We start from the raw sequence: 27,612 nt of genomic DNA on the forward strand, positions 1-27,612 counted from the left end.
TACTTTCAATTATCCACTTTTAGTACATATACTTTCAATAAGTCTTGAATTTAGTTCCTCAATTTTCTGTTAACGAAATTGGTAAATAATAATAATTTCCATATAAAGAAATATAATACGCGAATATATTTTCAAAATTTAAAGTAAAAATGCTAATAGATAATAAAAGATTTAGAAAAATCAATAATAAACTAGTATTTGAGATTAAATTTAAGATTTATCGAAAGTAATGAGAATATGAAGGTTAAACCAAATTTATAATTTATTCAACCGAATAATTGCTTTATTAAAATACAAATAGTCCAAATTAGCTTTAAATCGAAGCCAAGAAGCGTTTTGATATTGCATTGGTTGAAGTTGAAAGTGGAAAGCTGAGCGACCAGACCCAATTAGGAAGAGAAATGGAAGAATGAGGTCATTTTGGTCATTTAACCTTCTAGCAGGTGGTTATTGCTTATGCTTATACACCGAGTGATTCCCCTGTCTTCGTCGTTACTGTTCTATTTCTCCTTCCCTTCTATAAGCTAAAAAGCTCAAAACCGAACGCACACCGACACTCCAAATCTCAATTATCATTCAACATTTGATTTCCCACACAGAACAGATCTCTCACTTTTTCTGTTTCATGGCGGAGCCAATGGCAGTGGTTGGTTTCGACGCCAATGCGCCGTTGACGCCACAGCAGCAACCGCCACAGCAGCTGCTTCTTCAACAACCACCTCAGGCCTTGCTTGAGCGACTCAAGGATTACGGCCAGGAGGATGTTTTTGCTCTTTGGGACGAGCTCTCCCACGAAGAGCGGGACCTTCTTGTCAAGGATATTGAGGTATACTTCCCCTATCTCTCCTTCTCAATTCACCTCCTGCTCGATCCTTCATTTCTCTTTCACTGGATGTTGCTGGAACAGATGGATCGCTTACTGCTTTAATTCGCATTTCATGCATTTCAGTTAGTAGGGAGCTGAGTGTGTGAGACTTCTCTAGTTTTCTGAATTTTCAATTTCTCATCGTTTTTCGCTTTCTCTGCAACTAAACAAGCTGATTTGGCTTATGGCTTTGATTGTTGCTAATCCTGCATGATGCCGGAAGTTAGTTATTTTATTTTCTTGAGATAATCATCACCGATGGGCAAAGCGTGAGTGTTACATGATTGTCGATGCTTTTTTTCAGAGTTTGGATCTTTCCAGAGTAGATCGAATTATTCGATGTTCGCTTCGTTCTCAAGGTTGGTATCTTCCTCTTGTCTCCTCTTTCTGATCGAAACAATCAATTCTTGTTAAATTTAATCGTATTGCGCTTGTATTGTAGGGCTACCTGCGGCTGCAATTGAGCCCGTACCAGAGAGTTGCGTGTCGACGCTGGAGGAGCGAACCCTTGACGAAAGAGAGAGATGGTGGAAGACGGGGTTGAAGGCCATCTCAGATGGAAAGTTGGCTGTTTTGCTTTTATCTGGTGGTCAGGTTAGTTCTCCAATTCTCCTTGGCATCTTTTAACTTTTTGGCAAAACTTGATTCGATTGTTCGGCATTGATTCCCTTTACTTTGTGTCGACCTTTATACTCCACTATAAAGCATTATCAATCTAATTTAATTATGCATTTTAAGCGATCCTTCTCTTTTTGGTTAGATCCTTCCCTCCCCATCTCCTTTTTAATTCTTGTTATTCTTTTTTAAGAAAATGATTGATCTAGATAATTATTATTACCCTATGGAGAAGTCCATATGCAAAATTTGTTGAGAAGTAGTCTGCCAACTGGGACTTCCACTTGACACTTATCACAATGAAACAACTCTCCTCGCGGCAGCTCCTTTGTGGAAGATGCTTAGTTCCTAGACGTAAGGCGTAAAATGGAAAAGAAAAAGGGAAAAAAAATACCACCTATAAATTAAATTAAAATTTTTTTAAACATGAAGTCTAGGGCACTACTTTCTTCATTGTCCAATTAAAGGATATAAGATGGCAGAGAGCCAGAGACGAATAAACTAAGAAGGATTCCATCGCTTGAGTAACCTATCTCGTGCTATGCTGGTACTTGAATTGAATAGTCAACATGAATTTTTGTGACAATGACTTCTACCACTGCTATGACTACTACTACTGCTACTAGATTATTACTTGCATTAGTCACACAAATGAACAAATGAATACTTGCTTTTTCAGCTGGGTTATATCATCTAGTTTGGAAATATTTTCTGTACAATTTAGACACATACAATTTCATGAGAAAGGTGACGCATATACATCGAAGTTTTCGCTACTCTCTCTTTTCTTCTTCTATGACATTAAATTATGAGCTGGTGGAAGAAGGGAAATTCCTCTCTTTACTGATTTATACAAAAATTTGAAGGCCTTAATGTTTCTTCTGAGTATCACAGAATACATGAAGCCTTAACTAAGCTCAACATTTTTCTTGAAAAAAATTTCTTCTGTCAAATGTAGATGTTCTAAAGAATCTGATTTCTTAGTAACTTTTCTTTTAAGATGAGAACAGTTATTCTTATTTCCTTTAAAAAGAAGATGTTCTTGCAATGACTTCAACCTTTAGTTTACTCTTATGGAAAATATTTCTATAATTTAAGAATGACCTCCTATACTCCTAATAATGTTTTATAGTGGTGGATTTTCATTGAAGTTGAACAGATGGGAAACTAAGAATTTCACAAAAGTGAGGGTTCTAAATGTAGAAGAATGAATTTTGTAGGTTTACTGAGAAAAGGGATCCAAAAAAGCTGCCTAACTAGATATGTTCTTGTTTATCTATTTAGTTTACAATTGATTCATATCTAGGGCATTACGATTGTTTATTTTTTTCATGGGTGGATGCTCGATTAATATTTTATTTTCCGTCTGTTGAAATTGAAATGCAGGGAACTCGGCTGGGCAGTTCTGATCCTAAGGGATGTTTCAGTAAGTACAATCATATTCGCTAAATAGTAGAGCAATTACTGGGTTCTCCATGGAGGTGTCATTTAAATTGATTTACATGTAGAATTGATTTACTCATCTATTTATTTATTTGTTGAATTAGTTGTTTCTTCTACCTGCTGATTCTCATAACAATCTTCATAATGTTTTGAAGTGGTTATTTGATTCTAGAATCCAATAGTTGATGGCTCAATGAATTATGATTCAATCAGTAGACACGTCTGAATATGTTCATAGGGTTGTTCATGTTTTGTTGAGATTTTCTTGGTCTTGCATTATCCTTGATCCTTTTTGTAAATTCACCAACAACTATTTACTTCTGGTCGTATACATCTAGTCTTGTCTTAGCAAGTTGTTTCCCAGTCTGGATACAGCCGTACATGTTTAATTTGAGAGAGTATAAATGTACAATGATGACATAAGCATATCTGAAACTAGTAATATAGAGTTGAAAAATTGGTGTACATTAAAAATAGCATACGCTGCATATCTGAAGTAGTAGGTCACCTTATGAAAGGGAAAGATTGCCATGATAGCAATTACAGTAAGAACCAAAAAGAAAGTTATATTCTCTGGTCCTCAGCTGACATACAAAGTGTTTCTTAAAAGATTTGTCTATGTAGTGTTTTCTATGGCAGTGATGTCTGAGTATTTTCAAACTATTTGAGATACAAGGAAGATTAATGACTTAAATCTCTCTCTCCTCTCTCATACACATTATAATTGAATCCTCATTTTTTATCATTTTATTTTACATTGAATGGAGGAGGAAATTCAATACTCCTATTTGTTTATGTATTTATATCACCGATGCACTCTAATATTTTGAGTTCTTTTTAATATACTTTATTGTTAGATAAACAAATATGAGATTATAATAAATATACTTATTGTTAGATATTGGACTTCCATCGGGGAAATCACTTTTTCAACTTCAAGCTGAGAGAATTTTGCGTGTTCAAAGATTAGCTGCTCAAGCCACTACCGATAGTAAGTTTTCACTTTTCATTGTATCTACCTTTTTTTTCCCTTTGTCCCTGAAGGTTGGGACCTCCTGCTTGTAACCAACTTTTGCTTGAAAACAACGGACTTGGGGTTTAATTCCGTGTATTTGGGGACTTTAGATGAATTTAGATTACAATGGATGTTATTGATAGTTATTGACATACATCATTAATCTCAGATTCTACCAGTTCTGCTTCAATTCATTGGTATGTGATGACCAGTCCATTTACCGATGAGGCCACTCGCAATTTTTTTGAAAGTCAGAAATATTTCGGTTTGGAGGCTAATCAAGTTATAATCCTTTAGATGCTTGTAATTCTTCTCTTTATCTCTTCTTGCTCTAGCGTTCACCTTCACCATGTCTGGATTGCAGGTCACCTTCTTTCAGCAGGGCACCATTCCTTGTATATCCAAGGATGGTAGATTTGTGATGGAAACACCATACAGGGTATGGCTTCAATTTTTTCCCACATGAATTGATAAATCTCCACTTATCACACCATATCTCACACGCTATCCTTCTACTTTTCCCCGTTCGCCCAACATGTCCCTGTATGTATGTGACTCTTCTAGAAAATCTTTGATTCTTTGAGAAAGGAACTAAATGAATGAATGTGAACACTGATTTTTCTTGAATAAAGGAAGTGGCACCGGAGATCGTTTCAAAATATTTAGGCTGGAATTTTTACAATCCCATTACTGCACAAGTCATGTCATGCCATGACTTGAAACTTTAGAATTGGATGAGGAAATCTATTTTGACTTCAAATATATTCATTGGTGTGGACTATTCACAAATTGATAGTTCTTATTTTGTATTTGATGAACTAAAGAGGAAGGGAGAATCTTATGAGAAGTATTTGTTAGAAGTCATGGATTTAGGAACTTGTGGCATTAGTGGGCGTGAGTGATCATTAGTGCATTTAATTAAACTTGCGTGTTAATGCTTTGGTGTTCCTATGTGTTAATGCAAGAAGTCATGGATTTAGGGCAATACTATATAGTGGATGAATACTGGATTGATATCGATAAATTGGTGGCTATCTCCTTGGGATCCTAATAATTATCGCTATGATGATTTTAATGTTATTGAACTCCATCTCTGTATCACGCTTTAATTTTTAAAATCTAGGTATCTAAGGCTCCAGATGGGAATGGAGGGGTATATGCAGGTAAGCTGGTCAAACTAACACTCTCAAGTTGTTGGCTACTTCTCACTCTATTTTCACCCTCTTATGTGGACTGTTGTTTGTTGATCAGCTTTAAGATCCTCACAGTTATTAGAAGATATGTCAGCAAGAGGGATTAAATATATAGACTGCTATGGAGTAGACAATGCATTAGTGAGTTGCCTTATCCGGAATTTTCTTTGTGCTGGCTGGATAAGGGATTTTTGCAAAATTATTGATATCTTTCAAAAATTTGCATCTTGATTATAGGTTCGCGTGGCTGATCCAACATTCTTGGGTTATTTCATTGATAAAGGTGTATCTGCAGCAGCCAAAGTTGTTCGTAAGGTAATTAATCTTATTGTTTGTTATGCATATGGGAGGAGATTAATTGTCTTAATTTTCTTTGATTATAATTTTTGCTCTAAGAAGCCTCTTGTCTAAATTAAAATCTATATGCAGTTGTCGGTCTCTAATAAATAATGTCAGCTTCAATCTCTTTTTAGATATTGTTTTACTCTGATGAGGGTACTTGGTTTCTGGAAGTAGATTACATGTAGAGATTAGAACTTTTCTTCTTGCTATGTAAAAGGTGCACCTTAGCGAGTTTGGAAACTCAAGGATATCAAAGAAAATGATGTGGTCTCAAGTGAACAACCTAACATAAAATATGATCTAGTTTTTGGTGAATGCTTGTGAAAAATTATCACGTCCAGTTTATAACGTCTCTGGCATCAATCCCAATGAATGCCCACCAAATGAGATAGATTCTTTAACATTCTCCGACCTTCGGTGGCCCTCATGCACTTTTTCAAGGAGTAGATCGTATTATTATTTATTTTAATTCATATGGTTTCAGGCATATCCCCAAGAGAAGGTTGGCGTATTTGTCCGACGAGGTAAAGGGGGACCACTCACTGTGGTTGAGTACAGTGAATTGGATCCGTCACTGGCTTCTGCCATCAATCAAGTAACAGGACGCCTTCGTTTCTGTTGGAGTAATGTAATGTTTCTTTCACCCCTTTTCTTTTGCTGAAATAGTACTTTCAATGTATCTAATTTTTTGGTATCAAGCCCAATTATTTACAAATGCAGGTTTTGAGGTTGTCTTTGCGTGGATGAAAATTAATTATTCAATATCTCTTTACTCTCAAAATTTATTCATGAAGTCAACTTTTTAACACCTAAGTGGTTGCCTGCTTGTATACTGCATTTAGTCAAATTTCGTCTTCAATCCTTGATATTATGCATTATGTTTTGATTTCAGTTTGCACACGCCCTAGACACCCCAGCAGTTTGCTCCTGAAATGCAGGAAGAAAAAAAAAAAACATCCACTTAATTTATGAACTCTTAAATCATCAATTGACCCAAAAGCTTTAGCTGATGGGTCAAGGTAAATTTAATATTATATCATCTAGCACCCTCCTTCACTTGTGGGCTTGAAATATGAAAAAGGTCCAACAAGTGGAAATCAATTTTAGTCGGGAAGGAAATAACGTTGCAGGGGCTTGAACACAAGACCTCTTGGACCACACTGCAATGGTACCATTTTAAATCACTGATTGACCTAAAAGTTTAAACTTTTGGATGAAGGTAAATTTAATATTATATCATGAATTATCTAACACTAACTCCTATGCTCAGAGGATATGGAGTAAATATTATAATCAGAGAAGTTCCTTCTCAAATATTAACGTACAAATGAATGGATGATGGGGAGGTCAGTGAGGATGATTAAACATTTTAGGGGAATAACATTCTTATAACTAAAAGATTTAACTAGTCCCTCGGTGATGAAAGGTTTCTGCGCTTATTTCCAAAAGTGAGTGAAAAGATGAAACAAGAGAAAAAGAAAGATGTTCGAGTTTTCGACCACCATAAGCATTGAAACAGAAGGAAATTTTGAATCTTCTAAGAAGTGAATCAAGGAGTGCTAGCAGCTGTTGGAACTGATTTCTTAGTATGTGCATGGTGGCTGAATATAACCATATTTCCGAACTATATATAGGAGAGATACAAGAAATAATATCCTCCAGCATAAACTATAAGTCATGAATAATACATATCTTCCTAAACCGTTTAGGTCATATGCTAGCTACCACTTAGGAGACCATTTTGCATGTGGATTTCTTGCAATTCTTTTCATATATGTGTGTGTGGCGGCTTAATTAGCCATTTAGGTCACAGATTTCTCCACCTCCTCCTTCACAACCCCCAGATCAGCCCAACTTTTTCTAAAGTTTCCATCCGAGTTTCCATGCATGTCGTCATTCTCAATCATGTCTTGCTCTAATTAACAATTGATAAGAACTGAGTTTATTTATCAACCACACAATGTCAACCAGAGATTCCCCTATTCTACAAGAAAACCTCACAAAATGATTAGCAAAAAGATACCCCTATAAACAAGAATGAACTGCCCACATCTATACTGATTTTTAAATCAACACATGTAAACATTTTCGGTCATCACCCACTCCTAACTGATTTGTAACATCCTTTACCCCACTCTCCTTCCTCACGCTCCTTTCTCTTATATACGTCTTAATAGGAGGCATGTCAAATTATCTCCTTATAACAGGTGTTATACGCTTTCATAAATTTAATAGACTAATTTCTTTAGTAACAAAGATTATATTTTCCTTGGATGGAGGAAAATCTTTAAGCCTCTTTGAGAATTGCACTCAATACTACTAACTTATCATGCTTTGAAACTTGAAATATTAACAATATGAAATTTAAATATGTTTAAATTTTCTTACATGTTCAGGTGTGCTTACACATGTTTACATTGGATTTTCTAAACCAAGTGGCAAATGGTCTTGAAAAGGACAGCATGTTAGTAGCACACTCTCTCTCTCTCTCTCCCTCCCCCCCCCAATTTTATAATTGAACAGAGGAAGGTTCCAATTGTCCATTTGATGATTCTCTATCCTTGTGGTTATGATAATCTAGTTAGAACATGTTATAGTCCTTGCTATTGTTTTTAACTATTCTTCATTTTAGGAACTAATTAAATGCTCAATGAATGATTACGGTTAGATTATTGAATAGTACTCTATTCTAGTTTTGATTGCTAAGGTTGAAGTAATCCGAAAATGAACAAGGATCTACAATTATTGTAGAATGTGTGAAATATTTCTGTTTCAGACGTGGTGTACATTGGACATTAGTTATCTTTTAATATGAAAAAGCTTCTTAAATCTAGTATGGAGTTAATTATATACTGAACTCAGGCTCGGACTTATTTGTTATTCTTGTGGTTCTACTTTACTGTATTCACATTTTTGTTAACTAAATATTCAGCCACTTAAACCTAGCTTTTCAAATAAATTTGAAGATTTATCTCTTGTTAATTTTTCTCGATTAGGCACATAAATTCTAGTTTTTATGCAAAAGTATGTAACTTGAAATTCTTGGGTTCGTTCCTATCATAAAACATCGATACATTTGTGTGTTGCAAACCATGGATTTGGAATTACACCAATTTCCTGATCGTGAGATTTTATGTGCCTAATGGGTTGATATCTATATACATATGTGTGTTGCAAACCTTTGTTAGTTTAAACGATCCCTAGAACGTTTAACTATCATGGGTTGGGCCAATAGTTAAAGGGACGAGACACAGTGTAAACCCAAATGCTTCTGAGAGATAATGGGTTCAAATTATAATGGCAACCTACGTAGGATGCCAAATATTCTTCAAGTTTCTTGTCATCAGATGTACAGGTGGTTAACTGGTTATACCATGGAATTAGTTGAGGCACATAAACTTGCACAACCACAATTATTTAAATGCACATACACTCACAGATGACCTTGATCATTTGTGTATCGGTTCTACAGACTCTCATTTATGCAAAATAAAAAGGTTTCCAAAGACTTCTCTTCTGAGTTTCTGATTTGTTTTTGTTTTCGTTTTCGTTGTTTTTTTTTTTTTTTTTTTTTTTTTTTTTTTTTTTTTTTTTTTTTTTTTTAGTCTTCTAGAAGACCAAACACAAAATAATAAGAAAACTTTCTTATTTTGTTATGAAGGGGATTATTTATGCCTCCAACATTGTCTCACTTTCCCAGAATTGTAAGTAGTTTCAGTCATTCCTTCTAATATCCAAGGAGGAAGAATCTGATTAGTTTGGGTCCCGTTTGGTAACCATTTTATTTTTTGTTGTTGGTTTTTAAAAATTAAGCTTATAAATACCTTGTCCACCTCTAAGTTTCTTGCTTTGATATCTCTATTTTAACCATATTTTCAAAAACCAAGTCAAAATTGGAAAACTAAAAGAGTAGTTTTTAAAAAATTGTTTTTATTTTTGAAATTTGACTAAGAATACAACTCTCCTACTTAATATCGATACCAACTATGGTAAGAAAATGAAATGATATAGGCTTAATTTTCAAAAACCAAAAACAAAAAACGAAATAGTTATCAAATAGAGGCTTAGCAATTAGCTTAGGAGCCATCCAGTTTACAATTTATCTTCAATACCCTGGTATTGCTTGATAAATAACCGTGTTAAGGGCTTGATAGATGATGCAATGTTAGTATTTAGTATCCCACAGTTTCTGAAAGTTGCTGGTCTTACAATGTGTGTTCTTATGTGGCCTACAACGTCAGGCCATCTACTAGTTTTAACATCGATTCTACAGTTCGTATGTATCATAAAGAGCTTGCTCATTTTCTTCTTTTTTGTAGCTACCATCTGGCGGAGAAAAAAATTCCTTCCATTCACGGGCAGACGATGGGACTAAAAATGGAGCAGTTCATATTCGATGCATTTCCCTATGCTCCTTCTACTGCACTATTTGAGGTGAAAGCATCTCTTGTTTCCTCTCTTATGTACATTCTTTTGAACTGTTTTAGGAAGGTTCTTATCACCATACTTGAGACTACTGAGGTTCATTTTTGTCATCTTTAACTAGATCTTACGAGAAGAAGAGTTTGCACCCGTGAAAAATGCCAACGGGTCAAATTTTGACACTCCAGATAGTGCTAGGCTTCTTGTTCTCCGACTCCATGCTCGCTGGGTGGTTGCAGCTGGTGGATTCCTAACACATTCAGTTCCCTTATATGCAACTGGTATATTTATCCATACTTTGAATTATGGATAATCTTCATACATTATCTTATCTTGAACATTTAAAAGCAATTGATTTAGAGTACATAGAAAATAGGACTTCAGTGAGCCAAGCTGAAAGTATTTTGATAACCAAACATCTTAGTTCTGATATGATATATGTTTGATGCTGAAACCTAGGCGTGGAAGTATCACCACTTTGCTCGTATGCCGGAGAAAATCTAGAAGCGATATGCCGTGGAAGGACATTCCATGCACCTTGTGAAATTTCTTTCTAGTTCGAGTCAACCTTTCCAAATTTTATTTGTGAGTCATCGGCTTTATTATTTTAGAGTTAGCATTGAAAATGAGGTTCATTTTTCGTATATTTGTGAGATATAGTGTGCATTATTTAATGCTTTTGTGACATCCAATAAGTACTTCTTCGGCTATGTTAATATTATATTTCCTAAAGACCATCTAAAATTTGTGTGGGTTTTAGCTACCATTCTTCTGATTACTATCGATTTAGCTTAAACTATATAAATTTATTTGGACAATTTACATAATTAACACCCATATTTTAGTCATTGGAAACGAACAGTAACTCAATTCCACGCTTCAAATTGACTGATGACTTTCGTTACACAAGATGCAAAATCTATTAGCTTTCAAAATTGTTATGGTTTTCTGTTGAAAAATAGAATTTAAATCGTCTCAAGTAAAGGTCTTTCTCCTTCACTGTCGTCTGACTAATGATCATCGATTATTGTTTTCGAAGGCTAACCTGAATGTTGAACTGCTTAAGGCTGGTCTGATTATTTTATTTATTTTCAATTTAAGATTGTTTCTAAAAGCTTGAAGTTTTCCATTTCTAACAATTTGCACCATACAAAACGTCATTTCTAAAGTTTTACACATAATGTAAAACCAGACCAGACTACAACTTTCATAGACTCTAAACAATATTCCACCGTTGCACGGATTGGAAGCACCAAAACAACACTAATCTATAGCTTTCATAGGCTCCAATTCCACAAGACAGCTGCCTACCCTGGGCTTGTGTTCTTCACTTTTATTGATGTTAAGTTCCACATACAATATTCCACTTATTAGTTATTATTGCTCCATCACAAGGAAATGACTCGTGTTCAAAGATCAGTAAAACACTTGGAATATTCACAGCTAATGACTCAAATCAACTCAGCAACCACGATCTCACCTTGAATGCTTAAGCCCAAAAGTTTTGGTATGCTTCTCATTTATAAGGTGGCACTCCAAGAAGTGTCTCCATTGAAGCTAACTGTTGCTGAAGGAACCTGTAGACCGTTTCAGTTTCCATGGCAGCTATTCTAACAACGGTGCCAATTCCCTACATGTAAGAAGTAAGCATTTAGAATTCTTACTTCACCTAACAGTTACTAGATTCTAATAAATTTGGAGGTCGTACTAAAATTTACTATAACCTGTAACAAAATTTACTACCTGTACATTTTTTTTTTTTTCATTTAACCAACAGATTGTGAATGCCTTATTTAACTAACCATGGGGCCAAAAACGCTGGAAGAAGCCATGATTCGAGGTTTGGTCGACAAATGATCAGAGTTCATTTTCATTTGTGCGCCATGGGCAGAAGTGAAAGGAGAGTGTAATTGTTCACTCATAATCTTTTTCACGTTTTCTCGAACTTGGTCTCGAATGTTCTTGACCTTTGGCCTGTAGTGCCACCATCAACAATAATGTAAATTAGAACACAAATTTCCTGATCCATATACAACTGGTGTCAATGAAATGAAACTATTCATAGATGCTCAAATGTGTACCCCAAAATTACAACCATTGCAATGACTTGATATCCATGCATGCGTTCTATTATAGAGTTGGTGCTTCCTCGCTCTAGAAGAACCTGCAATAAGAATATATGATTTCAGAAAAAGAGGTCACCAGACAAATAAATCATATTTGGGCAGATTTTGAAAGAAACTGTATCTAGGATCGGAGGACAAAATTATACTCCACCACATAATGTTAATACAAAAGACTTCTCATGAACAAATGAACAAACGCCTTCCATCTTAACCAGTCTATATGAGGCAAGGATGGCAACAGAGTAAGAAAGGGATGGGTTGCACCACAGCTTATGTACAGTTCTAGATTAGGATTCATGATCTCTCACTATAGAAGTATGCAGTGAAAACAATGTTTAATTTTCGGAAGTGGCTTCGCACCAATGATATTGCCATTAGATATATCGTCACAAGGGAGTTTTGAAAAAAATGGCCCTTTTCATGCCTAATTTTTCGTTGTTATGTAAATTTACAGTACATCTGTTTAAAACAAAACTAATGGCCTGGTGAAAGATGAGCAATCCCATGACCCTCTGTCTCAGTAATAAGAACTAAACTTAAACCAATGGTAAAGTGAAAGGAAGGAAAATTCCCAATACAGAGATATACTTGAGATTCTGAGAAGCCTTTGTTTACCCCAAATTTTCTTTGAAAAGATAACGAAACTTCTAAACAAAATACATAATATGAAAAATTGAGAGTGACTAGTGAGTGCCATATCAAGATGAAGTATATGATACAATGCAGTTAGTAATTTGATCGCATTGCATGTATCTGTTAACACTCGGATTTGGATTGTAAATAAAAGACACATCTGCCAAGTGGAAATCCAGAGAAAATAAACAATAGAGACACTCGTAGAATCCATGCCTAAAAGCTAAGTTCCAGATACTCTAGTGTGGTTAGCATGTCCGTATCTGACACGTGTCAAATACTTGGACACTCCGACACTTGTTGGTGACGTGTCGAACACTTATAAGTGCCACATATGTGTTAGATATACATAGAGCACTTGTTAAGTAGATTAAAAAGACATATATGATAATAATAATAAATTTTTTAGGGTAAAATATATCAAACTAATTTCTTTCTTAAATTTTTAAGAAATGATGTGTCGTTGTGTCCGTGTTGTGTCGTATTTTTGTCTCATACCCGTATACGTGTTTCATAGGATGCCACATTCTTAAGCAATTATATAGAGTACAGAAGGAAACAATGAAGGCACTTTTAACCTTACCGTATCAAAAAATAATGGATGGCCGTCTTCTAGAAATATTTGATTACTACTCTTGAAAAGATCAAATTCCCAAATTTCTCCCCTTCCATGGCGCCCACTTGTAAACCAATCAACAAGAACCAAACTAGAGCCTGAATCAACTCGAAAGACTTGTTTCTGTGCATACCTTGCGGTGGCGAAGCATGTAACCGGATCTGGAAGTACAGCCAAAAGGGCATCACTACCAATCCTTGCCTACTGCAGTTGAACGCTAAACTACATGAAAACTCACAGACATTTATAGAGACATATAAAGAAACATGCATGTAGCAAACTAGCACTTAATGTTAAGGTAGATTATCAACAATGTTCGTTTCGTTACCTCGAATAATTGTTCAGAGCACACTTCTCCCTTGGACTTGTATACCTAAAGCAGCATAAAATTGCAAAATTAGAAACAAAATGGGCAGGAAGTGCAAATTATCTGAGGATTCATCACCTTAGTAGAAGCCTGAGTGGTTAGGACTGCAGTGGAACCATTTTTAACGGTCAATTCGTACGAAATTGAATCTCCCTGCCTCGGAAAAACTTGCCCCAAATAAGAACAAGCAGAGAGAAAATCTCGAAAATAAATTGAAAAGGAGAAATGTTATTAAGAGTAAAAGACGATAAAGAGAGCGTACAGAGACAATGCCACCGCCATAATTGAGGCTGTAAATCCAAATAGCATCCGTTTTGGAGGGACCAACCTAACGGAAGAACCATTACAAGGGATTCAATCAATATAATTAGGTAACAAGGGAGAAGAAATTGATTAGAATAAAAGGAGAGGGACCTTTCTGGGAATGATGAATTTGAGGGGGTACTTAGAAAAGCATCTGGTGACGGCGGATTTTCCTGCAACTTTCTCGACCACCACCGCACCGTCGATTTCCATGCTCTGTGGAAATGTCTAGCAAATCAAACAGGAATTTGCTTTACAATTTACAAGTGCGAAGAAGAGTTTTGTTGGGTAATTGACAAAAATATCATTTTTCAAGTTTAGATTTTGACTTTTAGATCATTTTAAAAAATATGTTTTTTTTACCTCCACAATTTTGAAAATGAATGAAAATTATCTTAATATACCCTTCACATTTCAAAACTCACTCAAACCCTCTAAATCCTTTTTTTTTTTTTTTTTTCATTTTCACTCTTCTCCATTTCAAAAGTCCTCAATCTCACTCCATTTCACTTTTCTCATTCTACATTTACTTGTCATTCTCCTTTTCATGAAAGATCATCTGGGGTTTTTCAACTAAGGTATAGATTTTCATTTTTTCACTCAATGTGTTAGTTTATGTTAGGTGTTATTGTGTGCATATTTAAAATTTATGTTAGATCTATGTTGAATGTTATTTTTTTCCCCTAAAAACATTATGTTTGACATTTTCTGAACAAGTTTGAGCATAAAATGCATTTTCGAAAATTGGTCTTATTCGGACCGGCTTCATACCATTGTGACCGGGTATGTGATCGGGTGGGCAAGTTTGAGATTGCTTTGGGATAGATTTGGGGAAGAGGGGAAGATTGTGCCCGGTGGTAGACCGGCCAGGCTATATGTGTATTTCAACCGAGTGTGGGCGGGAAAGAGAGGAAAGGACGAGGGGAAAGGGGGCAAATCGGGTAGGAGTAGGTGGCGCCCGATCTCGGCCCGGCCGGGTATTAGACCGGGTAGGGGGAGGGTACCGGGTAGAGAGGGGGCGCGTGTGGAAGTATTGGGACTAAACGACTGCTTAGTACCATCGCCCAGTACTAAATGATATGTTGGATTTTCTAAACGATGACACAACACAATCGTTTAGTTCTTACAACGAAGCTAAACGATCGTCTAACTTTTCTTCACATCGTGTAACGTCTGGAACTAAACGATCGCTTAGCAACTGAACCTCAAAATGAGAAGTTTCGGTGAATATTCGTCTAACTTTTCTTCACATTGCTATACGATCGTCTAACTATTTTTTTCATTTTTTTTTATATAAATATCATTCTGGAAATAATTTGGTGAAGAGAACTTTTTGTGGGGTTGTAAACAAATTAAATTTGGTGGAGAATTTTTAGTGTTAGAATGTGAAAAAAATTTGTCAATTAATTTTGGATAAAATATTTTTTTTTTAATAAATTTTTGAGGTGGAGAACTTTTTGTGAATTAATTTGGTATGTTGGTTGTTGAAATTGAAAAAGAGAATTTAATAAGGGGCATAAGAGTAATTGTACAACCAATATTCTCCATGCTTACATCATTTTCATCATCAAGGGGTAAAAAAAAAACTTGTTTTTCAAAAATAGGTCAAAAATACAAAATCAAACTCCAAATAGACTATTTTTATCAATTTTCCAGTTTTGTTCATGGTCAGAATCTCACGGAAAATTTCATAAAATAACCCCAGGAGTAAAAAAAATTTTATGGATGTTTTTTCTAAAAATTATGTTGCGAAATACATTTTTATGGTGAATACCTTTTCTACATGTGAAATACACGCTAAATACTTCTCTCCTACTCTTCTTCATCTTTTGATCTTACCTTCCAACCACCGATCATCTAAAAAAATTTCATAAAATAACCGAAAAAGTAAAAAAATTTCTATAGATAATTTCTTTCTAAAAACTTTGTTCTTATTGACTTTTTTCACATGTGAAATGTCATTTTTACTTCTGGCTTTAAATGCTTTTCTCCTACTCTTCTTCATCCTTTGATCTTCCCTTCCAACCACCGATTGTCTATAATTTAGTGCAACCATTTATTCTCAACCAACATTGTATATTAGAATTCAAAGTTATTGGATTTTAACCATGAGACAAGTAAACGAATATCATTTTCACATCTTCAGTTTCACTCAAACACTATCTGCTGGCATGCACACTTGAAATAAGGAGTGGTAATCATCGATAGGCTAAGAGTTGGGTTATTGGACACTTAATCAAGTCCAAATACAATCAAGTTAGTCGATCATATCGCCCAAGGGATATAATTGAAGACGTCCGAAGAGATTATGGAGTGAATATAAGCTACGGACAAGTTTACCACGCAAGAGAATATGCATTGGTATATGCACGAGGGTCGCCAGAAGAATCATATGCCTTTGTTAAGGCATTCGGTGAAGCACTTAAACTTATCAATCCAAGTACCTTTTTTTAGGTTGAAATAGAAGATGAAATTTACTTTAAATATGTCTTTATGGCATTAGGACCGTGCATTAGGGGGATTCTTGAACTGAATCCATCCCGTCATTGTGGATGATGGGACCCACTTACATGAGAAATACAAAGGTATGTTGTTAATAACAACGTGCATCAACAGTAACAACAACATCTACCCAATTGCATTTAGTATCGTGGATGGTGAGAACGATGCAACTTAGACCTGGTTCATGACTAATTTAAAGGCATCAATTGAAGAAATTCCAAGATTAGTCATTATATCTGACCGTCGTATCTCAATTGGAAAAGCGGTCACATATGTATTTCCTGAGGCATTTCATGCACTATGTATATATCACATCCAGAATAACTTGATGATCCAATTCAAAAACAATGATATAATCCTACATTTTTATCTTGCGGCCAAAGTATATAGGATATCTGATTTTGAAATTTATTAGGCCAAGCTCCAACGGTATCCTGGTGTGACGAGATATCTCAAAGAAATTGGGGTACAACGGTGGGAAAGAGTTTATCAAGTCCACTGTGGGTATGACAATATGACCATAAACATAGTAGAATGCCTTAATGCAGTACTAAAGGATGTTTGAGAACTCCCCATCACAAAACTGTTGGAGTACATACATGAGTGATTACAGGGTTGGTTCTACATTCGCCAGAAAAACGCAATTGCATGCACAAATATAGTTTCTAATTATGCGTTTGATATTCTGAAGGCTGAAGAATTGAGATCTAGAACATACCATGTTTTCCTGGTTGACATGCATGTAATCAATGTAGATAATGGACATTTTGGGGGTTCGTGGATCTTCATGCACGTACGTGTAGTTGCATGGAATTCAACTGTTTAGAGATTCCTTGTTCGCATGCAATTGTTGCGGCTGCACTGTAGCACATAAATGCTTAAACTCTGTGTGCAAAGTGGTTTACTGTTGAGTATGTCCTTGCTGCATACGCAGAACCGATTTTGTTGGGGATGATACCCTAAACTCTCGTTGGGTTTTGTAATTTATAAATACAGTTTTAAACAAACGATTGTGATGTATAATATATGATATTTTCTTCACTTTTTTCTATGAACATTGGATGTTTTATTTGCTTTATCACAACCAATAAACTAAGATCTTTGGTTGTCATTTGTAACTTAAGCATGTATGTGGAGACATATAGGTGGATCATGCCTTAAGTGATAACCAAAATGGTTTGTAGTATATGGATATAGGAGGGAAACCTTATCTTGGTAATGCTACGGATGCGACTCACTTTGTAGAATAGTTACAAGTGTTGTGACTTACTACAGATGATCTAATCCTGATCATTCATGTGGAGACACGCGAGCGAGGGCGTCTTATAAAAAGGAATTTGTATAAGATCGGACCACGAAGTGTTATAGTCTCATTATATAACGTCGTTCATGATAGAGACTTCACTTCACTAGGATGACCATAGGTAACATGACCTCAATCCTGAGTGAGTTGAGAACTCCTGCCTTTGAGGACGGTCCTTTGATTTTCATGGGTGCGAGTGGCAAGATCACCAACTCAAACCTACCACTTTGAGGATTCGTCTGATCTGGGAGCTGGGAACTCAGCTACACAAGATGTAATTCACTCATTCCCCGAAGCAGGGGTAAGTAGATAGATTGCTCCCTTAAGGGCTGATTCCGGGGCTTAAACGATGTGGCGCCACACACCTTCTCATGCTCCGAGAGGTGTCCACACATAATAGGACTATGTTGTATTGTTCATTAGAGGAATAAGTGGTACTTAAGGAGTTAGATTTAACTACAGGGGCAAAACAATAAAATTGACCCAACTGTACTTACGAGCATCTGTGAAGGGTTATCGTACTGTTGATTGGTTATATCCGATGGACACAGAAATATATCTGTGGTGAGAAGAGTGCAGTTGTCGGTCTTTAGTGGAATCTCTGACAGTTACTGTTGGAGCTTCGAGCCATAGGTTCATAAGGTCCCCTTGGTAGCTCAATGGATTCAAGTTGAGAATTAGTTTTTGGGTCAGTTTGAAATGTTCAAATTGACAAGAGGGAGTTCGATTATATATGATATTATTGAACTAGTTAATTATATATGATATGATTGACATTATGTATGAGATACATTAATTAGAGGAAAATGATATAAATGTGATTTGTATCTAGTGGAGGAGAAAATGACTATGGTTAATGTATTGCATATGATGTGATATTCAACCATAGGTTAATAAATATAATATGATTATATTTATTTTTTAATTAAACGATTATAGGATAATTGTTGCCCGACTTTTTCTTCGTAATCGAATGATAGTGGGAGGTTGCATTTAATTTTCGTAACTGAAGGATAAAATGAAAATTGTTATGCAAAAAAAATCAGAGATTCGCTCATGAGTGGTGCATACTGCCTATCGCATAGCAAACCGAGAGCCTACACGATAGCTCAAAGTTTCTAAACGATCGTATACACGTGTATAGTTTACTAAACGATCGCCCGTCCGAGCGTCTTACTAAACGATCGTCTATACGATCACGCCCTTTTTACTAGACGATCATGTACTTTTTCCTAAATGATCAAGCATCATCTATACGATAGACACTTTATCTTCTCCCACTTATTTGGTCATGGTATACGATTGTCTCTTCCTCTTTCCCTCTGCCAAATCCAACAGAGCCCACACCTCCTAGATTCTCACTTCGAGAATACCGAGGGTTCCAAGTGGTGGTGTCTTTCTTGCTGCCGAGTTCATGAGGAATTCGTTCGTGGGTAGACGATTAGATTGGCTTCGTGGACGAGAGCGAGATTTCTGTGAAGAGGGGTTCTTCAACTGGTACATATCTCCTCTCTTTGTTGTTAAAGTTCAAAGCATGCTTGTAATTTGTAGTTAAATGCATATCTAGTTTGTTTGATTGTGAATGTGACAATTCTGTCACAATGAGTTTGGAACGATCTTACTTCTGCTCGGAGGTACTTGATAACTTGTAGAAATACAAGTTATTTATACTATTTTATTTAGATATTGCGGCTAAAAGAAAGAAAAATTACGTCGATAGTATAGAAATTGGCTAAGAAATGCGAGAATTATAAAATGTCTTCAATACACCCACTAACACCATTACGATGGTAGAAGAGAATGTTTCAATTCTGTTTTGTAGGAAATCAGTCACCACATGCGTTCATGGCTCAAAGACAAAATGAACAACGCATGTACGTCGCATTGCGCCTATCATTCATGAATGAAGAGATGATCAATGCAATGACGGTGCATGCGACAATCGATCAAGAGCTTTGCGATCAACGCAATTTCAACCGCATGCGGTAATCAAAAACAACATCGCATGCGGGCGATGGATCGAAAATGTAAAGAGCAATGCAATTGCGGAGGATTCTGACAAATGTACAGCTTTCAGTTGTGCATTTCTGACGGGTTGATTGTGTAACAGAAGGAATTTCTCATTCCGCCATTTCAGGAACTACCTTAAACCATTAAAGTGGGGACCACAATGCCAAGAGTCAAACTTTGCCTATAAATAGCTTCTGTAATTCCATTAAAAGATATACTTGAATACATAGAAACGTGTATATACTGATCTGAGAGAGAGACTGGTTTGAAGCGATTTCCAGAGATAGATCCGGGATAATCACGAGAGAAGGCTGAGAGGTGAGTCTCTGGGCAAGAATCCTTCCAATCCCCGCCATTGAAGCTCTGTACGAAGGTCACTTGTACCAGAAGAGCAAACTTGAGAGGGAAACTCTCCTCTCCATTACTTTCACACGCCGGCAAGCATAATTCCGTTCAGATCTGTGTCAAGACGTTGACACTCCTTCTGTATTTGTCTCTAAATCACTATTTCATCACTTGTATTCATCTTCTTAATATATCATTCACACCATGTATCGAACACTTAATCGTAGTATTAAATATTATGATCATTTCCATTATCATTCTCTGTCTATTTCCGTTCATCCATGATCCATTTTCTCCATAATGCTTTCCTAATTCCCTGGGTAATTAGTAAGAATTAAGCAAGTAAATTAATTTTAATTAAGAAAATAATTAATTTTAGCTAAAGCATGCTCGACGACATCTTCACCTGTAAGAGCAAAAGTGAAGATGTTATTCCGCCTATCGAGAGAGGGTTGGAAGAATGCATTAACTAAAGCGAGAAGTACTTCCAGAGATGGAAGCAACCTTTGTGTTCATCACGTTCATCCCTATTTCACCATAGAGATATGGGAACGTGGCCGATCACCGAGAGGTGTACGCCAAGGGAAAGCGGAACCTTAGTCGCATCTTTAACGCAATTAACAAACTTGCGTTGTTTTTCCTATTTACTCTTTCTCTTTCTGATTCATCCATAAAAACTTGTCATCGCATACCACAATCCTTTGTATAACTTCACAATCAGTCTCGACCTCAGTATCATGTATCATGTATCTTGTATCATATTAGTTTAGGATTCTATTTTCAATGCAATTTTATTTTATCAACGTAACTTTATTTTCATCGCACTTTAAATTCATGTATAAACCAAATCCTTTATTAATTATAAAAAACGGTCGCATGTATCACAAAAGTAATGCATTAACGAAAACAATCCCCGTGTTCGACCTCAGATTATTCTGAGAAGCTTGCGTTGGAATTATACTTGGTTTCAGCGCAAGGAAACTTGTGACATGCATTACTCTATCGCATACTACAAGCATATCATTAACAACGCATGTTTAGAAGTAGTGTGCATAAGCGATAACACAGCATGACATTCCATTTTTAGCGTTACAAGTTTATGGCAACATGAGCTTGTAGCACAGTATCTATCGTCACAATGCATGCATAACAACACTCCAATTTCATATCATCAGTACTCTTTGATAAGAGTTCCTTTAGATTTACCCAATTGGTCATAGACAAGAATGGAGGCAATGACGGACTTTAATGACTGTGAAATTTTACCACCACGAAAGGTAGCAAGTGTTGGTCGACGTTAGACAGTTCATATACCTTCTGCTGGAGAGAAGCCACGACATAACAAAAAGACATGTAGGCCACTGATAACACCAGACGTAAGTCCATCAAGGATAAACAATATATAACCGAATTAAACGATCGTTTAGGTATAACTAAACGATCGTTTAGATAATACTAATAGATCGTTTAGGTATAGCTAAATGATCTCTTTCTATAACCTAAGATCGTTTAGTTATACATAAACGATCTTTTAGTATTATCTAAACGATCGTTAGTTATACCTAAACGATCTATTAGTATTATATAAACGGTCGTTTAATTATACTAAGAGATAGTTTAGGTTAGGTTAGGTATACTAATTGAATGTAATTTTTGTGGAGAGTATACCATACTATTATCTGATTGTGAAATATAATTAAATGTAATATTCATATGTGAAATATACTAATTAAATGTAATAGTTATATATAAACAATTTTTTACTATTTCAAATTACCATAAATATTATATTCGTATGTGAAATATGCAATGAATTTTAAATTACCATAAATATTTATTGACCCACAATTAGGCAACATATTGTTTACTAAATAGTAGCATATTTTCTTCTTACAAGCTGCTACTATTTTTTCTCGTTACAAGATATTCAATGAATTTTGCACAAAAATACCACAATCTAGAGATTTGCTTGTCTTGAGGATAACTTCAATCATTTCACTTCCCATAGACCGTAATTGAAGTTTGAATGACCTTGGTCATGACCAACGACTATCGACATGGACAGTATTGATCTGGCCACCCGTTGCAGATAATCATTCATGATGTCATCGGGGATGTAGTTCTTCATGGAGTCGAAGACTTTTATCTTGCAGTTACGCAAGTCGATGGCAGCCATCAACCAATGTTGTCTGATGTTGATTGGCCTAAAGACGAATTCCACTACATTCCATTCAGACTTGTACTCCTCAAATGCACCAAGCGCATAGTCGAGAAAGAACTGATTGTTCGCCCAGTGCTTCATATGTGTTCCTTGATTCATCCTGAGTGCCATGTTTTCGTCCTCCATTACCAAACCATCTACACAAATATTTGTTGAAATACCTTCTAATTCCATGATGGCATCCTGAAGGAACATATATATTAGATTGTATTTATAACCATGTTTCGAACTGTAATTAAAATTGGATAATCTATACCATGAAGCTCGAATCCATCACTGTGAATCGATATTGGTAGAGGTTAGGTCTCATATGTAGCTTCTGATGCACGTGCATCACTAGAACATCCATATCCTAATACAAACAATTAACAGTGTAGTTAATCATAAATGATCGTGTATTTAATTGTGTATGATCATTTAGCTAATGTATACGATCATGAAGATAATTATCGTTTAGCTCAATCTACAAGATCGTGTAGATCAAACTATAAGATCGTATAACTCAATCTATACAACCATGAAGATCAAACTATACAATCGTATAGATTACGTACACGATCATTTACGTAATAACAACACTATCGTGTAGATCAATTTTTATGATCATGTAGATAACTCTATGCGATCGTACATGATTGATAGCACGATCGTTTATAACTAAATGAGTGATGTACTACTAAATACTGACATCCCCAAGCACCTATGTGTTCTTCTCGAGTGTTTTGAAAAAAACCTTGGTCTGGAAGGTATACACCACCGTTTGCTCTTTGTTTTTTGTTTTTGGATTGGCTCTCCATGTCTTGTATGCCGACCATTGAACATCTGCGATCAAGAATAGTGGGTCATATGATCTAACCTTCCTAGTGGGAATGTTAGGAATTGAGACCAATGGGTTTGGATTTATCTGTGGGTGGTTTTAATTCCCTTGCAGGTGGGTGAGGCTCGTTTGAAGGTGGTTGAAGTTGTCTAGGGACATCTAAAGTTGATCGAGCTTCTCAAGACTCAACCTCTTTTTTTTTTTTTTTTTTTTTTTTTGTCTTTTTCACCTCTTCAGGTGTAAACTTTTTCGGCTTCTTCCTTTTCTGGCGCTCAGGGAGTTCAACTTCCTCCTACAATTAGATTCTAAGTTAGTGACTATAGTGTTTTGAGTGTGTTAATATTTCATATTACATACGTACCTTGGTTTGAGTGACCTCTTCTTGTATTGCATTGCCTTCAACATCAGCTTGTAATTCAATGGGAGAATTCAGGTCGAAGTGGATCTGCACATTGAACGGTTGTTCAGAAAGTTTACCTTTATCGACGATAGATCTAATTGATGGTTCATCGACTGTACGTTCTTCAGTTGTTATAGTTTCAACAACTACGGACGGTTATCAACGGTTTTGGCCCTCAACGATCGTCCAATTGATGGTTCATCGACTATATGTTCTTCATCGACTGTTTGGCATTCAACAGTTACGTCTATGGGCATTGGCTGCATGGGCTGCTCGTCGCTAATAGGTATCGATTGATCGTGAAGGGGGGTTCGTCCAATATCTCCCTCATCAGCTGTTTGGTCATTAGCTTTTTTATTACCATCAACTGTTTGGTCACCCACATCACCATGATGATGATGACTAGTCCCTCTATTATTACCTTCATCATCATCTCAGTCATCATTGATGCCATCATTGGGGTTATCCCATAGAAATAAATGAAACATTAAATGATCATGTATTAAACATTAGGCTATCGGGTATTAAACAATAAAAGATCATATATTAAACATTAGACGATCATTTAATGTGTCTACATGATCGTCCAGATAAAGATACAAGAACGTTTAGTATGCCTAAATGATCATCCAGATAAAGATACACGATCGTCTATCCAAATCTAAACGATCTTTTAGAGTTCACTACATGATCGTGTAGATAAATCCAAATGATTGTTTAGAGTTTACTACACAATCGTCTAGATAAATATAAACGATCGTTTAGTAAATAACCCAACACACCATTATTATCTTTCCTAAACTTTGGACATAGAGATTATGAACTTATGTTAGCTTCTCACCCAACCGACAAAACATGCTAGTTAAGTTCACCAAATCATTCCGAATTTCTGATAGCTTCTCACGTATAACTCTATAAAACTTGCTTTTCTTGTATTTTCGTGAGGATTTTATGTGCTTCTCTGCATGTTCAACCTGCCTCTTATTACATGTGTCAAGCTGCTCCGTATGAGACTGACAAATTTGGGGGAAGTTGGTCATCTGGTGCTTATCATGATCGTCATGTCCTACAGTCGCCTCATCATGATCAAACTCCTCAAATTCAAGGTTTGAGGGAAGTTGGTCGAAGGAGTTTTGATCAAGCCCAACATCACCACCTTTGGGTATATCCTAATCATCCATTCTTCTTTCTTCAAGTAGTTAGGTCACATCGAGCCCTAGTAGTCAACCCTCTTTGTACCCCATCTCATCTGTCGTCAGTATAATTTTTGGCATAACAATAGTGTGTATATAAAAGCTATTAACATTAGTATGAAAGATTACTTGATCAGTTACACAATCACAGTGTAAAATAAACGATTGTATACTTAAAACTATACGATCATTTAGTTTATGCTAAAGGATAAACGATCGAATAGTATAAGCTAAAAGATCATTTATCTTATAGCTAAACGATCGTTTAGTATAAGCTAAAAGATCATTTAGTATAAGCTAAATGATTGTCTAGATAAATCTAAACGATCTTTTAGCTTATACTAAATGATTTCACAATTTCAGGTAAATCCCAGTGTATATAGAAACACATTCTTACTTTTTTGGGTTGGAAGACATTCCTTTCTAGCAGCTTCCAAGATGGCGCTACCTAATATGTCCACTTCAAAATACGTGGGATTGCATTCTTGCTAACTTTTGTAGCTATGAACTTATTAGATGAGGACAATAATTCGTAAGCCTTTACCTACACAGTTGATATTGAAATAAATTGGAACAATACCTACCTGAAATGCATGTGCAAATCCCTTTACGCAGTAACATGTGTCATGTTTGGTATTTGATTGTCTCCTTAATTCGTGTACCTTCTTTTACCCATGAAAAATGTTCTTAAGACTTTCCAATGTTTGTTTATATATGTATGAGGACCAGTCATAGTGTCTGAAGACTTTAGTGTCATCGACGATCCAAAGTGTCTTCAAATTGAATTGGGTTTTCTTGTGTCTTCAAATTGAATTGGGTTTTCTTGTCTTTCCCCTCGTCACCATTTCTATGTATAATGCCAATGAAACCTTCACGACATCTTCGTCATTCGAAAATTTGAACTTTTCAAATGCAGCCTCCACATCCTTACAGACAATTGGTTTGCTATCGTTCTTCTTGTTGGGTTTTATGCCCTAAAACTTATAGATAGTAAATGTTATCAATTGACCGTCATCAATAAAGAGTTATAGATGTTAAATCAATAAATGTTATTATTTGTATTATTATAAAATTTGTCTTAATAACCTTAAATCCAATAAACTAACATCCAAGATTGTCTGATGAGTCTTAAACTGTATGTGGAGACATACAGGGATCAATGGTCAAGATACAACCTAAAAGGTTTATAATATAGAGATAAAGTTGGGTACCTTGTCCTAATAACACTATGGATACAACCCACTTTGGATTTGATACAAATATTATGATCCAACACGTTTGTGTAAGTGACATGGGAGTGGGGGTATCCTATGCAATGAGTTTGCATAAGACAGGACCGCAAAATAGTAACCACTAGATGTAACCCTGTTGACTAGTTAGGTTTCTATTTCAATAGGATGACCTAGGCAACTTAGTCTGAATCCTGAGTATATTATGAACTCCTGTTCATGAGGGATCGTCCTTTTATTTGTATGGGTAAGGATGACAAGTCTGCCGACCCATTTTAGGGACAAGACCAAGTGGGGAGTTGGGAACATAATAATACATGATGGAGTTCACTCATTCCCACCTTAAAGGTAAGTAGATGAGTGTTCCCATTGTGTTTGGATCGAGGATCAATGTCGTTAATTTGACTCCAAACCGAAACAAAAGAAAATTTGCAATACCGAACTACTCCTATTACTACAAAGACATAGTAACAGTGGTAAGCCCGAGTCGATCCGCAGAGAAGCGCGATCGGTTTCATTAAGTTAATTTTCTAACTAGAGCGATAAATGGGGGGTTTCAATGTGGAAGAGATAACATGGGTGAAATTGAAATAAAAGGGGTAAATGTAATCTAGAATAGGAGCCTATCTAATTTCTAGAGCAAAAGAGAGTTCTTATGCAGCTTCTTTCATTAAGCATCAATTACATTGAATTTTTCAACCCTTAAACCTATTAGAATTCTCATAGCCCAATTAGTCAATTTTGATAAAAATCAAAACTAGTCCTAATTCAGTTTAAAAGTTTTCCTTTTTAGCGACATACAAGTTAAAACTGAAAAACATTAAGAAAAGGTTCAATTGTTGAGACATACTACCTGCCGGAAAGCCATATCTTGTAGTATGATTTATTTGGAAAAGATATTATTAGGGCATACATGCATTAGGTTAGAAAAAGTCAAGGCTTCACACATCAAATCCTAATAGGTGCAATTAAATCAATCAATATTGCACAGGCTATGACGATTTTGCAAACAAGAATTTCAACAAATTAATTTGTCAGAAGAATTCATCGAAACTCTATTAATATTAAAACGAATCCATCCAAAGAATTCACAAGAGTACAGTTAAATTAATTAGAAAACCTTCAAGAAATTAACATAAGGCTGTTGCTCAAAGAAATTAGATAAAGATTACCTTTCATATCATAGAAAAATCAAGAACGAACCTCCAATCCATCGATTACAACCTAAAATAAAAAGGCAAAACTAACTTAAGAATACTAAAAATTGAAGGGAATAGAAGAAGAACAAAGTCTGACTTCAACCTTCATGCATTTACCTCCAAGAATCAGCATTCATCTCCAAATTTTAGCATATCTCGACCTAGGGCCGAAGAGGGGAATATATAGTGATCAACTTGCAATTCTGATTCAGCGAGAGGGAAGCGTTAGACAATAAGTCCAACGCATGGCCAACGCTCATTTGCGCACGCACTCCTTTCCATGTCCGTCATTCTTTGCAGTGTTGCAACACTGATGCTTCTGCCTTCAAGCGTTGGAGTTCAACATTGAGATGCATTGGGACGCTGGCGATGATTCAACTTTGGAGTGTTGCAACACTTGGACTAGTGTTACAACGCTGGGTCCACTGCCAGATACTCGCTACACGATGCTCA

At 35.8% G+C, this 27,612-nt stretch overlaps 2 protein-coding genes across 2 annotated transcripts; one reads left to right on the forward strand and one right to left on the reverse strand.

Moving 5' to 3' along the window:
- Nucleotides 1-352: 352 nt before the first annotated feature.
- Nucleotides 353-10,661, forward strand: LOC120073716 (UDP-N-acetylglucosamine diphosphorylase 2-like). Its single transcript, XM_039026518.1, has 15 exons — nt 353-826; nt 1,170-1,224; nt 1,308-1,459; nt 2,867-2,906; nt 3,822-3,914; nt 4,108-4,220; nt 4,303-4,377; nt 5,062-5,101; nt 5,190-5,272; nt 5,369-5,446; nt 5,958-6,101; nt 7,870-7,937; nt 9,793-9,907; nt 10,020-10,176; nt 10,355-10,661. The coding sequence occupies exons 1-15, from the start codon at nt 626-628 to the stop codon at nt 10,450-10,452; spliced, it is 1,512 nt and encodes a 503-aa protein (XP_038882446.1). The 5' UTR covers nt 353-625; the 3' UTR covers nt 10,453-10,661.
- A 336-nt stretch (nt 10,662-10,997) lies between these two features.
- On the reverse strand, nt 10,998-14,226 carry LOC120072787 (urease accessory protein D). Its single transcript, XM_039025282.1, has 8 exons — nt 14,052-14,226; nt 13,900-13,965; nt 13,716-13,790; nt 13,599-13,643; nt 13,238-13,471; nt 11,977-12,059; nt 11,698-11,869; nt 10,998-11,525 (listed from the first exon to the last, which is right to left on the reverse strand). The coding sequence occupies exons 1-8, from the start codon at nt 14,151-14,153 to the stop codon at nt 11,412-11,414; spliced, it is 891 nt and encodes a 296-aa protein (XP_038881210.1). The 5' UTR covers nt 14,154-14,226; the 3' UTR covers nt 10,998-11,411.
- Between the last annotated feature and the right edge of the window lie 13,386 nt (nt 14,227-27,612).

Source organism: Benincasa hispida, chromosome 3 (genome assembly GCF_009727055.1).
Source record: "Benincasa hispida cultivar B227 chromosome 3, ASM972705v1, whole genome shotgun sequence".
Taxonomy (NCBI): Eukaryota; Viridiplantae; Streptophyta; class Magnoliopsida; order Cucurbitales; family Cucurbitaceae; genus Benincasa; species Benincasa hispida.

Coding starts and splice junctions, on each gene's coding strand:
- LOC120073716 (XM_039026518.1), top strand. CDS start 626: ATGGCGGAGCCAATGGCAGTGGTTGGTTTCGACGCCAATGCGCCGTTG. Junction 4,378..5,061: donor TGATGGAAACACCATACAGG/GTATGGCTTCAA, acceptor TTTAAAATCTAG/GTATCTAAGGCTCCAGATGG. Junction 10,177..10,354: donor AGTTCCCTTATATGCAACTG/GTATATTTATCC, acceptor GCTGAAACCTAG/GCGTGGAAGTATCACCACTT.
- LOC120072787 (XM_039025282.1), bottom strand. CDS start 14,153: ATGGAAATCGACGGTGCGGTGGTGGTCGAGAAAGTTGCAGGAAAATCC. Junction 13,791..13,899: donor ATGGCGGTGGCATTGTCTCT/GTACGCTCTCTT, acceptor TTTCCGAGGCAG/GGAGATTCAATTTCGTACGA. Junction 11,870..11,976: donor GCAATGGTTGTAATTTTGGG/GTACACATTTGA, acceptor GTGGCACTACAG/GCCAAAGGTCAAGAACATTC.